The sequence below is a fragment of the Trachemys scripta genome, chromosome 7 (genome assembly GCF_013100865.1).
Source record: "Trachemys scripta elegans isolate TJP31775 chromosome 7, CAS_Tse_1.0, whole genome shotgun sequence".
In the NCBI taxonomy this organism is placed as follows: Eukaryota; Metazoa; Chordata; order Testudines; family Emydidae; genus Trachemys; species Trachemys scripta.
In genome coordinates, this window is record NC_048304.1 from 74,201,730 (window position 1) to 74,218,808 (window position 17,079).

Consider the following 17,079-nt stretch of genomic DNA (forward strand, 5'->3'; position numbering starts at 1 on the left):
ATTTCTTTAAAAATAATTTCTTTAAAAAAAGTTTCTTTAAAAAATTACTGTGATAAATAGAACTTTTTAAAAATAGTATTTTTGAAATACTAATTCATTTTATGATCATCACACTCCTGTTAATAAAGCAACTTTGTAAAAGTGTGACAAATAGGGTTGATGAGGTATTGGGAGAATTGTTATTACTGTATGCATTGCTCTTTGTACTTTTACAAGTACAGGTTTCAGAAAGACCTCTTTAATGCTGCTCTCTTTATTACTTAGTCAAAGAATGTGTGGATCACCTAAGCAGTGACGAAAATGAAGAGAAATTGGTTGCTTCGTTATGGGGAGCAGAAAGATGTTTACGGGTCTTAGAAAGTGTAAGTATGAGCAGATACACTGTCTTCCTGATGGGATAATTGATTAATTTTTTTCTGCTGCATTATTGCATAGAGTTCCCCTGTTTATGATACCAGAGATGGTTTGTGAGAGACTTGGTCTGCAAAATGAGATGGTGGGGTTCTGTATGACCTAACCGAGATGGGCATTCTGTGGTGTTCTGTAGGGCCAGGTACAAGATAAAATCATAGGAAAATACTGTCACAAAAACGGTAAAAATGCACATGGAGAATGAGGTTTTCAAGTGGCAATTTCAGTCTTGCCTTCTGACTGATTTTTGTAAATATTGATGAAGAAATATAATAGTGAGTAAAGAAGAGAAATATTGTGTGTTCACTGTTCCTTCCCTCTTCCAACAAAAGGTTAATCCTAATACTGTGGTTTTTTTTTGTTTTTTTTTTTGTTTTGTTTTTTTTCCTTTTTAGGTAACCGTGCATAACCCAGAGAATCAAAGCTACTTGATAGCATATAAAGACTCTCAGCTCATAGTCTCGTCAGCTAAGTAAGTTCTCATAAAATGATATTTCAGGCTTTCTTGTACGTGGTATGACAAAAATAAAAACAGGCCATGGCTACAATGTATACTTATTCCCCTAGAATTTCCGAATATTGCTACAACCTGTGGAACTGAAATGGTGGTAGCTAAGTGAATATAGACAAAATACTATCACTTGCCTGGAGCGCTCTCTCTACACTAGTGCTCGCAATGGTGGGAAATTGAATGTTCAAATAGTTTAGAATAAAACTCTTATGTTGCTACTATTTCTCTTCATAAGAAAAGTAGTAAATCTGTGCCAAATTCCTTTCTGTGCCAAGACTTTTTCTGGGAATATGAGGTGTGGACCATTAGGAAGCTCGTGCTGGTTACCTGATTTGCAAGCTGCCTGGGTTCTGATACAAGTGAGAGAAGCTGGCTATGTTCCAAAGGGGACAATATACCAGCTTAGAATTGGCATAGTGGAATTCTGTTCTTCTCTACACTTTGCCATCTGTGGAATATGGAGGAATTCTCAACTGGCCAGTTGCTACTAGATTGTATCCCTTTCATGACATTCGGAGGGTGCAAAGGAGATAAAATTGGGCTGAGAATCTGACCTTAACTAGCCAATGGAAGCATACTTTGGTATTAGTATCTCAAGCATGGTTGGCAGGTAAATCAGATATCTTGAGTGAGTACTTAAAAAAAAAAAAAAAAAATCTGCTATGTAGTGTTATATTTAGACCTTTGTGTGTTTGATTAGTTCCTGGTTCTCAACTGCATTTTCCCATTTTATCTGTAACTCTGCTGAAATTCATTAAATTATATGTTATGCTACATAAACTTGATCTAAAGTAAAGAATCAAGCTCATAGTCTAGGGTTGTCATTAAGTGTATTGTATCTTGGTGGAAAGTCAGTTGGCATTTATTTCATTATTGTGAAATGGAGGTAATTAACTCTGGCAAGTACAGAATAAAAAATCAATTTTAGAGTACATTTAGATAATATAGAACATATTTTGCATAGACATCACATTTATATAATTTTCTTCATCATGCACATATAATGAAAGATAAAATGCCCTAGTACTGTTAGTTACTTAATTATGTCTTATCTGCATTTTCCATCTTCAGAGCATTGCAGCATTGTGAGGAATTGATTCAGCGATATAACCGTGCTGAAGACAGCATCTGTTTACCATACAGCAAGCCTTTGCCTCACCAGAATGTAACTAACCATGTGGGTAAAGCAGTGGAAGATTGCATGAGGGCCATCATTGGTGTCTTGCTTAACTTAACAAATGATAATGGTAAGTGATCTTTCCAGAGCTTGCGCTTGTATATCAAACAGTATAAGGTAGGCCATTCCTACCAACCGTGTTTAGCCTCCTAAGTTCTATAGTAATTTGCTCGTGTATGTTGGATCTTAGCAATACAGTGACCAGTAATTGTCACCAGAAATTGGATGGGGACTGGGAAATAGATTGTTAATAAGAGAAGTGTCTTGGACAAAGGATGCTAATTGATCTTTTAGAAAAGATTTGTTTTATTAATGTTTGCATGATATTAAAAAAATTGTTTACAAATTTAGAAGCTTGACCACATTCTTTTTTTTTTTTTTTTTTTAACAGAGTGGGGCAGCACAAAAACGGGTGAACAAGATGGTTTGATAGGCACAGCTATGAATTGTGTGCTTCAGGTTCCAAAGTTCCTACCTCAAGAACAGAGATTTGATATTCGGGTGTTGGTAAGATAGCATTCTTTAAACTAAGAGTAGTAAAAAGACCCTTTGTTTCATTAATATAAAGAATGAGTTTGCCTTAGTCTTATGTGTATTGAACTGCTTCAGTTTTTCATGATGACAGCCATATTCTAAAGTTTTTACTGAGCTTTTTCTCAAGAAGATGTCACATTGAAGTCAATGGAAGCATTACCTGTGTATGGTCTGAGAAAACACTGTTTAATGACAGGTTTCAGAGTAGCAGCCATGTTAGTCTGTATCTGCAAAAAGAACAGGAGTACTTGTGGCTCCTTAGAGACTAACAAATTTATTTGAGCATAAGCTTTCGGATGCATAGAAAGGAACACACAGAAAAGATATTTTAACACACACAAAAGATATTTATACATACAGAGAACATGAAAAGGTGGGAGTAGCCATACCAACTGTAAGAGGCCAATCAATTGAGATGAGCAATCATCCGCAGGAGAGAGGGGAAAAAAAACCTTTGAAGTGATAATCGAGATGACCCATAGAAGGTGTGAGGATATTTTAACATGAGGAAATAGATTCAATTAGTATAATGACCCAACCATTCTTAAAGCATTCTTAAAACTACAATACCCACCTGCTGAAGTGAAAAATCAGATTGACAGAGCCAGAAGAGTACCCAGAAGTCACCTACTACAGGACACGTCCAACAAAGAAAATAACACAACGCCACTAGCCGTCACTTTCGGCCCCCAACTAAAACCTCTCCAGCGCATCATCAGAGATCTACAACCTATCCTGAAAGATGATCCCTCACTCTCACAGATCTTGGGAGACAGACCAGTCCTCGCTTACAGACAGCCTCCCCAACCTGAAGCAAATACTCACCAGCAACCGCATGCCATGCAACATAAACACTAACCCAGGAACCTAACCTTGCAACAAAGCCCGATGCCAATTCCATCCACATAGCTATTCAAGTGACACCATCATAGGACCTAATCACATCAGTCATGCCATCAGGGGCTCATTCACCTGCACATCTACCAACGTGATATATGCCATCATGTGCCAGCAATGCCCCTCTGCCATATACATTGGCCAAACCAGATAGTCTCTACGCAAAAGAATAAATGGACACAAATCTGACATCAGGAATCATAACATTCAAAAACCAGTGGGAGAACACTTCAACCTCTCTAACCACTCAATGCCAGACTTGAAGGTGATAATTTTGCAACAAAAAAACTTTAAAAACAGACTCCAAAGAGACTGCTGAACTTGAATTAATAGGCAAATTAGATATTGAACAGAGACTGGGAATGGTTGGGTCATTACACTATTTGAATCTATTTCCTCATGTTAAAGTATCCTCACACCTTCTATGGGCCATCTCGATTATCACTTCAAAGGGCTTTTATTTTCTCTCTCCTGCTGATGATAGCTCATCTCAGTTGATTGGCCTCTTACAGTTGGTATGGCTACTCCCACCTTTCCATGTTCTCTGTATGTATAAATATCTTCTTTCTGTGTGTTCCATTCTATGCATCCGATGAAGTGGGTTTTAGCCCACAAAAGCTTATGCTCAAATAAATCTGTTAGTTTTTAAGGTACCACAAGTACTCCTGTTCTTTTCACTGTTTCATGACTTAAGGATTTGATGCCTAAACATTACCCAAATCATGAAAAATAAGAATTTCAGGAGTAACCAACGCTGCATTTGAAGGAATAAACTTGGCACTGTAAAAGGATTTTTAAGGTGCCCATTGTGACTACATGTAACAAAGCTTTTAAAAATTAAGTCAAACTCTGTTTAAAAAAAAAAAAAAAAGTTTCTGGGCATTCTATGTGCACACAAACAGATGTTTGACAGTACAAAGTGAGAGTTTAGAATGAAATGGGAGCCCTGCAGTACAAAATCTTTGTTGAAGAAGTAATCCATATATATTTAATGTGGTAAAAATCCACTGTTAATTGGGTGAACAAGAGACATCATCCTAGACTCACTTTAGAAGAAAATAGCTGTCTCATTTCAGTGTCCATTCTAGTTTAGAAGTACAGTATATGTAATGAGTTTGGGACAGGGTTTGTTTGAATCTACTTTGCTTCTCTTTTGACAGTACTGAAGTAAATTGTGGCATAAATTGCAAAAGATAAAATGAATCGGCCAAGTTTTTCAAAAAAGTGAACCAAAAGTTAGGCTCCTAAATCTCTATTATAAATAAGGGGCCAGAGCTTCAAAAGTGTTGAGAGATGTTTTGTAGTCAGCATTCTCGAAAATCTGGCCATTTATTCAGGTGCCTAAATATGGGGATGTTGGAACTTAACTTCTGATTCTAATTTTTTTTTTAATTCGGCCATATTCTGTACATCAGACCATTTGATAAAGGAGTGCCCATACCTTGGTGAGCACCACACAGATAAAGTATAAAAATGGTATTTATCAGATGCACTGATGAATAAGATTCTTTTTGTTTTGGATTCTTTTTTTCTTCATTGTATATAATCTTCTTTGACTTTGATTCTTCCAGGGCTTGGGTCTGCTGATCAATCTGGTAGAGTATAGTGCTCGGAATAGACACTGTCTTGTCAATATGGAAACATCATGTTCTTTTGATTCATTCTGTTCAGGAGAAGGGGATGATAGCATAAAGATAACTGGTCAGATTGATGCTGTTCATGCTTTAGTACAGGTAAGTAGCAACTTTAGTCGCAAAACAGTTCTCCATGTAATATTAAAGTTACTTGCTTATGGCGGAAATGTGTGTTAACAAGCGGCAGTGTCATGTCAAAGGTTTTTAATTCCTGTGAACCTTACAAAATGCAGAACCTATTGTGTTTTTTCCCCCCATAGCTTTCACTTAGTTATCCAGTTACAATTCAGTTTTTTCAGTGCCCAGTGCAGAAGCTGTTTTCCATTTAAAGGACAGTAGTACCATTATTTCTGACAGCTGAAGGCTGCTTTGATTCACACTAAAGCTTTTTTTGCATCCAATTTATTTCTAGTTTTCTTTAAACCCGCTGTAGTTCTAGTACAAATATCTTGAGCTACATTCGTCTTGCATACCTCCTTCCATGAATGTCTTTTCAAAATTACATCTTTATTGAATTTTAAGAAATTTACTTTGACATAACATGTTGTTTATCAATATATACCAGGCATCACAACAGCTTCAGGATATCAGTTTCAATGCATCAGGATGTGCAGATTACTCCATTGATTATCACATTGACTAAATCATAAAAACAAAAACAAAAAAAGACATGAATTATTCCATTGTGAAACAGGCTCACACTCTATATTGGCTTATCAGGCACAAACTGGAGTTGAAGTAGCTAAATGGATTTTAATTCACACCTTTAATTATTTTAGTGCTAGTCTGTGTGTGGATACTCTTATTTTGGATTGAGTGAGTGATTGTAATTAAACTGAAACAGGACAATCTGAAAGAAATGTCCGTATACAGACTTCCTCTGAAATTACTAATTGTGTGAATTAAAACCCATTTATCAACTTCAGCTCCAGTTTGTGATAGATAAGTGTACAGGTACTGACCTAAGGAAAGTGAAGTGTATATGTTGCAATAATTTGAGGTCACTTTCAGATTTTTGCTGTTTCTTGCAGGTTGATATTTTTTCCCAGTTGTGAAACTGAAGTCACAATTTTGTTTTATTCAGAAACCTGTAGTGTGTCATGTGTGGGTATACTACAGATACAACAGACATCAGTTATCAAAGTACTACACAGAGTAATAGACAAGAACAATGCCTAAATATACACCTCTTTGCAAAGGGCTGCTCAAAAAGGTGTTCTAGAAGTTAACAAACTTAGAATTGAAGTACAAAGAGGGAGCTTACCACTTATCCATCAGCACCAGTACAGAACTTCTTAATTGATCTTTGTTGCTCTACTCATGCATGGAGTGGATCATTTTGGAGAGCTGGAGAAACTTAGGAGAGGGACAAAAAATTAGCATAAAAATAAACTAAAACAGAAATTGGGAGGGAACAAAAAATAGAGATTACAGGAAAAAGACTATGAATTTGTAGGGTGTAAAAGGAAGGGTGGAGGAGAACAGGAAAATAAGTTAAATGCAGATATTCCTATAAGAGTAATATCATCCTGAACATTTTACAAATGAAAAATGCAGTTTGGGTATTCCGGTATCTCAAAGAAAAATTTGTATTTGTTATTCAGGAAAAGGTTTCTAACTCAAATCATGATATTAACTTGTATTTTTATCCTTCAAAGCAGTGAATCGGGTTGCCTTTGATCTTTACCATGGGGCATTCCACCCTTATTTGTCATGAAATCTGTATAATCCTTTTAAAAAGAGGATAATGAGGTCCCATCAAGTCCCACAATTCTATGATCGATAGGTCATTTAGTGCAGGCCCCTGCACTGAGGCAGGACTAAGTATTCTCTAGACCACCCTTGATGTCTTTGTCTAACCTGTTCTTAAAAACCTCCAGTGATCTTGTTCCAGTACTTAACTACTCTTGAAGTTAGGAAGTTTTTCCCTAATGTCAAACTTAAATCTCTCTTGCTGCAATTTAAGCCCATTGCTTCTTGTCCTGTTCTCAGTAGCTAAGAACAGTTGTTATCCTTTTCTTTGTAACAACATTGTATGCACTTCAAGACTTTATCAGTGCTAAGTGGAGTGGGAGAATTACTTCTCTCCTGTCTTGCTTACAACACTCCTACTAACATCCCAGAATAATGTTTGCTTTTTTGCAACAGTATTGGATTGTTGAGCCATATTTAGTTTGAACCAGTATCCCACCCAGATCCTTTTCTGCAGTACTTCTTGCTAGGCAGTCATTTCCCATTTTGTATTTGTGCAATTGGATATTCCTTCCTAAGTGTAGTACTTTTGCCTTTGTCCTTATTGAATTTCATCCTGTTTAATTTAGACCACTTCTCCATCTGTCAAGATAGTTTTGAATAATAATCCCTTCCTCCAATGCCATTAGTAAGACTAATATTGAAGAATAAAACTATGGGAAGGTGTGTGCATGGGAAGGGGAAATTACATTTCAGAATATTAGTGTATTGTTTAGGGTTTGGCCTATAACTGAATGTCTCCTCAAATTTTCCTGCCAGCTATTCCTTGAGCGTGAACGAGCAGCACAGCTGGCAGAGAGCCAGACAGATGAGTTGATCAAAGAAGCTCCTACTGCACAGCATGATAAGAGTGGAGAATGGCAAGAGACGAGTGGAGAGATTCAGTGGGTCTCCACAGAAAAGGCAGATAATACTGAAGAGAAAGATAAGAAGGAAGAGGATGATGAAGAACTTGACCTTAATAAAGGTATATCAGTTGGCTTTGGTCAGCTGAAGGGAGGGGAGGAACTGTGTGATTGCAATGTAGCTGCCTCTGTAGTGAAGATTGCATAAGAGTTTCCATTCTAATCTCCACTTTCCAGTGATGTATAATCCCTTGGGCTGAAGTGTCCTCAGCTTGGTGTCTATCCACATGTGAAATTTCTGAAAAGTTTTGAACAAAGCATTTCAGTTGCTGTGGAGTATGAGGAGTGAAGGAAACAATTAATACCGTTTTCACTTTGTTGGATCCTGTCCTCAATTCAGATTATTTCCTAAAGCCTTTGTTTCACTGACACATTAATACAGTAATGTTTCGTACATAATGTTCTGATGGCCATGTGCACACTTGCCTGAGCTTATTGTTAAACTTGAAATTGGTCTGTCTTTCTCTTTTCCCTTTATTTAATAGTCTCTCTCTTCCTTCTCATTTCCCCTATTCTCTTTCCTTTTTGGTTTTCTCACTTCGTTTAGTTTTTCTGCTAATCTCTTTGCCTCTTCCTTAGGTTTATTTCTCTTCCACTGTATTGCATCTCCACATTTCCCTTTTCCTTGATTCCTTTCTATTCCCACCATATTTCTGTATGTCCCTCAGAATCTTTCCTCATCCCTACTCACTTTTTTCCCTGGGTGTCACACCAGACAGTCTTTATCTCTCCCCACCCTCCCAATCCCCATCCACTTACAAATTTTAGCTGCATCTGCATATGGAAATGTTTCAAGGCTTCGTGCCCTCCATCCTTGGGGAATTTCTCCCAGGAGCTCTGGTATCTCCAGGGTCAGGTGGCCATGTACCTGCTCCATCTCTGGAGAATGAAGATCTTCAGAAGCACCATCTCCATTCATTTGCCTGCCCCCCTCCAGCTCATTCCTTCCCCTCCAAACAGATTTCCTGTCTCACTTTTCAGCTCCACTCTCTGCCTGTCTTCCCTGTCTCACCACCTACACCTCTCTGTCCTCTTCCTCCCTTCTGCCCATTTATAGTTTGTCTTCTAGTGCTTGGTCCAAGGTGTGCCCAAAAGTCTTCTCGGTAACTAGCTGGAATATACTATATTAGTAATATTAAAGAAAATACATGAAGGATAACTGACATTTAGATGAGGTTGGAGGGAGGATGGTATATCCTTCCAGGTTCACATGTATTTCGGTGGTGGTGGTAGTGTTTTGTATTGTGTGTGCACCTTACTGGTAATAGTATTAAGTTTATAATAAAGCTGTTTAGAGAGCATAGTGAATAACCCCGATGTTTGGGCCAATATTCCCTCTTGGTAATTAGTTCCAATATCCCAGGCCATGTGAGATTGCTCAGTATGTAATGGCTCCCATGTTTAAGTATACGTTATATTTTGCATATAACTTAGTTTTGTAAAGTCCTTTGAGATACCTTAGCTGTGGAAGGAATTTACTTTCGTTCTACAATAATGTAATTCTTTGAAGTGACACTGAACAATTTAGATATATTTCTAATAAGAAAAGAAACTCCTTTGTAAATTGTATGTACTGTGTAAGCAATTTCTTTTACTTTTGCAGCCCTTCAACATGCTGGGAAGCACATGGAAGACTGCATCGTGGCCTCGTACACAGCACTGCTTCTGGGCTGTCTCTGCCAGGAGAGTCCAGTAAGGAAATAAGTCAATGACTCATTCTAAATTGGTTGTAAATGTTCATTGAAGTAGCCACTTGCAGTCCTGAAGTGTTTTTGCTGAGTTAGGTTTTTGTGTAAGTTTACTATGTTGGGAGGGTCATGCTGGCGCATATATAGCTCAGCGCAAGGTTTGCAGTAATATTCCATTCTAAACTGGTCTTCACTTACTATATATTTTTAGTGCAATAATAATTGATAATATTGCAGGCTGGTTTTTCTTGTGTTTAGTCTCAGCCCATTGCTGAATTTATTCTGGAAAAGAAGAAAATTGGTAAAAATGTTTTATAATTATAAATTCACTGTGTTTCAGTAGTTTCTATATTAGCTAAATGTTAGTTTTTCATATTGTTCCATCATAGTCCAAGGAATTTTATTTTTGCCAGTGATTTTTAAAATGCCAAATTTGTACATGCCCGCATTCTTTGAAGATGATTGTTTCCCAGTCTTATAGAGGTATTCTTCAGAGCTGAAATTTAAAATTTAGGAATTCAGAGTTCTAAATATAAATAAAAATTTAGTACTGCATAAGCTCAGTTGTGTTCAGAAAGAAAAGAAATAGGTGATTTTTTGACTAGGTATCAGACTTGTCAAGATATACAGTGAGTTTAGATATGGTCTGAAGAGCACTGTTCTGCAGCTTCTTGTTGATTTATTATATAATTATCAGTTCTGAAACAGTGACAAGTGCAAGGTCAGTATTTCTCAGCCCTTAAGGAATAGAAATATTATTCCACTGGAAAGGACAGTTCTCACCCTGTCAGTAGGATACTTTTGTCTATCTCTTTAGCCTTCAAGAATCTTGGGCAGTCTGACTTGACTTAAAATGTTACATATAAAAAAACCTGTAGCAGCTTCTGTGGCTAGAGGGCTTAGTCGTGAGAAGTCATCCTTGGGACTCCTTTGCCAATGGGAATTGTGGGGAAATCTTATGCGTAGTGAGAGACTTCAAGTGTAGAAACTACAGCAATAAGCAGCTCAGAAAAGTGTTGGTGGGCAGGGAGGAAATACTGTTACACCACAGATACAGACTTCTAATGTTAATTGCAATGCTCAAAAAATGTTTTGTAACTTAAAAGAGATGTTTGACTTCCTCAGATCAATGTGACAACTGTGAGGGAATACTTACCTGAAGGGGATTTCTCAATAATGACTGAAATGCTCAAAAAATTTCTCAGTTTCATGAATCTTACTGTAAGTATTACATATTTTTAAGATTGCCAGATGTTACTTTTTGACCTTTAAACTGCTCTTTCATTTCCTATCTCATACACTTGTGATATTAATATTGATGAAAGCTTTCCAGCACTTCTGCTAGTCAGCTCTGTTGTGCGGGGAGGGGGGGGTTTGATATCTTCATTTTTAATACAGAATGTCCATTTGCCAACCCTTTATTTTGCTAGTAAATGGAAAGGAAACCACTTCCTTGTTCCCCTTTGAATATGACCAGTCAATGGAAAATATTTCAGAACCACAGCCTAAAGTACATTTTGTCTTACTAAAATGTGCGTTCTAAATTGAGCAGAGCTTTTTGAGATTTTTATAATGTGTCATAAATGCTTTTTGTTGTTGTTCTGTTTTCTATTGCTTGTTTTCAGTGTGCTGTTGGAACAACAGGCCAGAAATCTATCTCTAGGGTGATTGAATACTTGGAACACTGCTAGATACTTAACTTCCGCTGCAGGCACTCTAATGTTGGAGCTACCCTTAGACAAAGGAAGGAATCATGAAAGAAGTCCTTGAAGATACACCAAGACCATTCATCTGTGTCATTCGTGTTCAGATTTTTAAGGCTACCTGGTCTCGTAACCATGCATTCAGCATTTTCTAAAAGACAGTTACTACATCAATCTGCAACTATCAAAAATGAGGGGAAAAGGTTCTGAAGAAAATAAATATAGAATCAATGCAGTGCAGTATTTAAATATTTTTGGCAGGGTTTACCCTCCCTTTTTTTTTTTTTCCTGCTTCGTTCATGACAAGTTTAAAGGGGAAAAACTTGCTGCTGATAGTGCAACTGCTGTTTACTGTTGAGCCACTGTTTCATGCCAGCCAGGTGCAAGGCAGCTTAGCTACTGAGGTATCAAACAAATGTTCTAATAAAGAAGTTCTGGACAGCAGTATCGCTCCTATTTGAGTTTAATTTGCTCTTGCTTTTTTGTTACGCGATTATTCCAAAATCATAAAATATAAATTTTTAAATACTTTGGTGATTTTAACTACTGTCTATATTTAAAATTGTTGGAATCCAAAGAGGCAAGGATTGGATTGTTTATATTTTTATACTGTTTTGATTGAAATTAGGTGGTTGAACTACTTCTCAGTTCTAAAACTGTCATGGCCCATATACTGTAAGCTGATAGACCATAACGCTTCATCGTTCTAAAAGGCATACAAAAACATAAACACATCAAGCAGTTTAAGGGTATATTATCAAAAAATGCAGTAATTGTAAAGAGTTGTGCCCTGTTAAAGGACATAGTGAAATAATGTTCAATCCCAGGGTAGTTTACACTTCATACTAAGCAAAAACTTTGAAATGCTGTTTTGATTTGTTACAAGGGAGCATTTAAGATATATTTTATAATACTCAATACAAAGAAATTGGATGTTTTAGGGGCGATTCAGTAAAGAAGCTAAAACACCAATGGGGATTAATGTTTCCAGCTGACATAATCTTTCTATTTCATTCTTCTGTAGTATGGCAAAGTCTAATGCATACAACACAAAGCCTTAAAATGCTGATATAGTTAAGATTTTGTTCAGGTTGAGGTCTAGTTCACAAAGCATTGTGTTTAGAGACTTTAGTGGAACAAAAAATCCCAGAAAATACATTTAGATGGTTTTTTTTTTAATATAGGTGTTTTTTCTTGCACTCGTTATTCAGACCAACAAAATTGGTAATTATTTTTATTATGCTGGTCTTGAATATTTGCAGACTCTTAAGAGTTCTGCGTCATCAACATTTTTAAAATACCTGTATAGGTAATTACATCATGTTACTCCACTGAATTTGTAAAACTTGAAGCCATAAAAATATTAGCTCTATGTATAATGAGGGGGAATAACAGGAAATCTAACATGCTTTTAGATCTTGTGTTATTTTCATGTATAAAGTTACAAACTCGTGCTTTTGTATCAGTGCCAGCTGTAAAATTTTTTTACTTACAGTGGCTGCCTTCTATGTCTTCCTATTTTTGATAATGCAGATTGTTGGGAATTCTGTAAGGAAGTAACTGATTAGAGGCAAAAATCCTATGTTGGTCATAACTTTTTGCATTTTCTCTCATCACCTTCTAAAAATTTAGTATACCAGTGTAACTTAGAAGGGATTTTGAAGTTGTGTTTTCCCTTTGGGTAAAAAAATCTCAGTATAGAAAGAGAAACTTAGTAAAATTAAATATGTAAATTATTTCTGGCAGGATGAATTTGTTGGATATGTTTTGCCCGTTTAGTCTTATGATTTTAAATTAATGGCTTTTCATTAGTAGTTAGAATTCAAAAAGATTAAACAGTTAAGTTTCTGTGGACAGATGGCAAGAGATAATAAAATATAGATGTAATGCAAAAAAAAAAAAAGCAGGGGGAACTATGTTTCTCTGTTACACTGGTAATTGTTAGAATTGGAATTGATTTATCTCAGTGTTTAACAGTTTTTTTAGATAACTAATTGTCAAGCACTGACGAACACAGATTTTTTTTTTTTTTTTTTTTTTTTTGAGGGTGGGGGGAGAAATCACCCTGTGAACTGCAGTGCATTTTTTGTGTGTTAAACCCTCAAATAACTCTGCATTAAAGGGTACTTGAGGCCAACTTGCAAATTAAAATTTTAAAGTAACTTTTTTCCATTGTAAATATTTGTGTAAATACTCTCAATTGGAAATTAGAACGGTAGAGTACTTTTCTGAATCCAATCCTATTTTTATTTTATACAGTATTTCTCAGCTGTGATCTTTGGAGCAAAAGCCAACGGCAGGAAAAAATAGTTTGTACCAGTTTCATGAAGTATGTCTTTGGGTTTTTGTAAATAATTTTAACTCAAATAAAATTGCTACTTTCAATACACATGTTGTCTTTTAACATGTAATAAAGCATATTTTCTCCATGAGAAACTGCAAAAGAAAAAGGGCAGTATCAGGTGAACAGTCAAAAAAGGAAGTTGATGGTGAGGCCTAATGTTAGTGCTCCATTCTGCATTGGCATGTGAGATACCAGCATTCAATTGAAGGTCCTAGCTAATCATTACCCAAACCAACAGGGATTGAAGTGTTCTGGAGATATCAGGACAGGCGTTAGGGAGTTCCCCAGGCAACTCAGTAGCAACTCTTCAGCTGACTGGGGAGTAGGACAGCTGAGGGAGTTGTAGCCAGAACAATGAAAACTCACTAAAGCATGGTGAAAATGGAGCAGTCCTCACTATATCTTCATGGATGTTAAGACTTCCTTAACAGGATGGACTTCCTCTTCTTTCTTCAGTGGGAAGTAGGGAAATTAAAATAAATGTTGCTGTGTTTTAGTTTGAATGATGATGATATTCTAATCTGTTCAAAGTGGATTTTCTCCAACACCTCTTCTGTTAACTGATGCAGCTAAATCTTTTCTGTCATACAGGTGAAAAGTGCAGTAAAAGTCAAAAGCTTGAGTGAATGTGCAAATGATGTTGTCATCTCATTACTACTCTATTCTGTTAACTAGCATCAGCATAATGCAATTTTCTCTTGGTGCTGTAAAGAGCTGTTAATAGAGTTCCAAGTGCTGGAGCCATACATCATTCATAGACAGTACTGTAAAAGGCAGTCATATCATTATGTACTCATAAATGTGACTCTAGAAATTCTGAGCAGATTCAGAAGAAATATTTCCACTCTGGTTGCTTTATATTTAGACATGTAATGGGAGCAGTAGATCTCTGAAATAACCTTGAAGAGTTTTTCAAATTAATAGAACAGTTGCGAGGGTCTTATAGAAGAATAAGATGCAATAGTCTATCCAAGAGATTGTTTCAAGATTGAGGTTCAGACAGCTTTGCAACATTTGATTTATATCCTGAAAAAGTAAACTGGAGCACTCTGTGAATACTTGATATATCAAAAGCTTAAATGTAAAAAAAGTGGTGGGTATATGTTTCCAAGCTCATCTAATGGGGTTTTATTTTGTATGCTGCTAGCAGCCTAAACCACATGGAATCAGAAACTGGTCAGTGATCACAGCACTGTCAAAGGTTTTAATTTTTGCCATATGCTTAACATCTGTGTGAAGAAAAGTTGGAATAGCAGTGGGTTCTGATCAGGCCACTCTCATTCTGGACTGCACAGGTGTGTTCAGGCTCATATCTCCTCCAATTGAGGGGAAAAAAAAACTATTTTTCATATCCAGTCCGTCAGCAACCTCTCCCATTTCCCCTCATCTGAGCTGTTTCTCTGCTGGACTGAAATGCTCATCCCCTTGCACTCTACTAGCCAAACCCCCTTAATAGGCCAGTTTCCAAATCCTCCTCCTCCTCCTCCTCCTGTCCTGCCTGGGGAACTCAGTTGGCATTCTTTACATGGGGATTCACCCATCTCATCTTAGCCACATGGCCTCAGCAGTCATATACCTCCTCCTCTTAAGTCTTTGGTCTAATTGTGAAGCCTTCCTCCACCCCCTGCTCCTTTTGTATTAAGTGACACTGCCTGTGCTATCCTGAGGGGGAAGATCAAGGTGTTCTCCTGTTCCTGTGAAGAAGTGAGAATGCTCTTCTAACCAAAACTAGAGTGTTTGCGTGGAATGGCATGGGGAGAACCATATCCACGGAATTATTTGAGACAGCTTTTCGGGATAGGGGGTCCTTGTCTTTGTAATTACTGTACAGCACCAAGCACATGTTTGGTGCTAAACAATATACATTAACCCATACTAGGGTTTTCTCTCTCAATAAAGGAAGAGGTTCCAGGAGTGATAAATGGTAAGTACGGTTCTCTGTTCATAAGGATATTGAAACAAGTCCTGGCTCAGATCCAGTATCAAACCTTCACCTTCTAATGTTGTGCACAAGGTGCATGGACACTAATAACCACATATCCTGGAGCTACCTACGGTATAGAAGAAATCTAGAAGAACAGCTCTGACCCCAGACATGGCAATTGAACTTCCAGACTAAAAGATGTGTAAGATGCATCAAACAAAACTAATGGTATGGTGAAGTGTTGTAGCAAATTTTAAAAACTGCATACGTGATTGGAAACAGTATCATTATATGTTGAATGGCTGCTTTCCTCAGTGGAAGGATTAATGGAGTCTTCACAGAGGGCTTGGTATTAGGTCCAGTATTGTTTCTATTGTTGAACACAGCATTTCTCAACATTTTCTGTACTATGGCTGCATATTACAACAAGAAAAGTTTTGGGGCACTCCTTCCACCAATCATAAAAAGGGGATGTGTTGTGATCCCTAGATTAAGAAACCATAGCTTGACATACTATTTGAGCATGAAGTTGATAAATTATCAGATGGAATTAGCACTAACATGATAGAAAAACTTACCCAATAAGCACTTAACAGGAAGGATTAATATTAGGTGATTGACTCCACAGAGTCTCAAGGTTCCTTTCCACACCATGTTCATACATTCCCAGCGTGTGTACCTTGGTAAATCCACCAGTCTGCCCTTTTTGAGATAAGTGACAATGTAAGTGTCTGTACATCTGAGAACCAAGGCTAAACGGGTGGATGAGAGGAAGCACTAATGGAGCAATACCTTCGAGTAAAATAGTTGAGTTAAGGCTGGATCAAAAATCACTTACTGCAATATAACTTCAGTATGGGATTTCACCTTAAAAAGAAACATCCTCTTTCTGTTGCAGGATCAAACTTCTCTAAGCTTCAGCTCTTTCAGTAACAAGTTTAATTTGTTTGGCAAACTGATTGCTTTTTCCTGGTTTAACATCACCCCTGGAAATTAATTAAACTCTGTGAAACTTAACAAGAGGTGGTAAGTTTTTGAAAAATTAGATATTGCAAATACCTTAATTAACTGATCATGACTTTTCAGCTAATAATTGATAAAATGTAATTATTAACAGACTCTTGCATGATGGGCAACAAGCATGACAGCATTATGCTGTAATCCTGCTGACAAATAGTGGGTTTACCTGCCATTTGATTCCTTTTAGCATTCCAACCCTATAAAGTAACTCTTCACTTTAAGTCGTCCCGGTTAACGTTGTTTTGTTGTTACGTTGCTGATCAATTAGGGAACATGCTCATTTAAAGTTGTGCAATGCTCCACTCTTACGTTGTTTGGCTGCCTGCTTTCTCCACAGCTGGCAGCCTCCCTATGCGCCCCTCCCCCCCCATAGCGAAAGGAGCGAGGACTCGGCGTGTAGACTCCCCCTCCCACCCCTGCCTTGAACGCCACAAGCCAGCTGATTGCCCCAGGTAGGGGGGAGGGAGGGTGAGCCTGTGCCGAGTCCTCTCTCCTCCCCCCTCCCTCCTGCCCCCTAAATGCCGCAAGCCAGCTGATTGCCCAGGCAGGAGGGAGGGGGAGGAGCAAGAACTCCGCTTG

At 37.4% G+C, this 17,079-nt stretch overlaps 1 protein-coding gene across 1 annotated transcript in view; it reads left to right on the plus strand.

Annotated features, from left to right (window-relative positions):
- The window catches only part of WAPL (WAPL cohesin release factor), a 124,316-nt gene extending 110,715 nt beyond the window's left edge, over positions 1-13,601 (plus strand). The window contains exons 11-19 of the mRNA XM_034775533.1: positions 265-362; positions 807-883; positions 1,994-2,169; positions 2,491-2,606; positions 5,102-5,263; positions 7,676-7,883; positions 9,425-9,513; positions 10,635-10,730; positions 11,135-13,601. Coding sequence (XP_034631424.1) covers positions 265-362; positions 807-883; positions 1,994-2,169; positions 2,491-2,606; positions 5,102-5,263; positions 7,676-7,883; positions 9,425-9,513; positions 10,635-10,730; positions 11,135-11,200 — 1,088 coding nt within the window. The 3' untranslated portion in view covers positions 11,201-13,601. The remainder of the gene's footprint in view (positions 1-264; positions 363-806; positions 884-1,993; positions 2,170-2,490; positions 2,607-5,101; positions 5,264-7,675; positions 7,884-9,424; positions 9,514-10,634; positions 10,731-11,134) is intronic.
- The last annotated feature ends 3,478 nt before the right edge of the window (positions 13,602-17,079 follow it).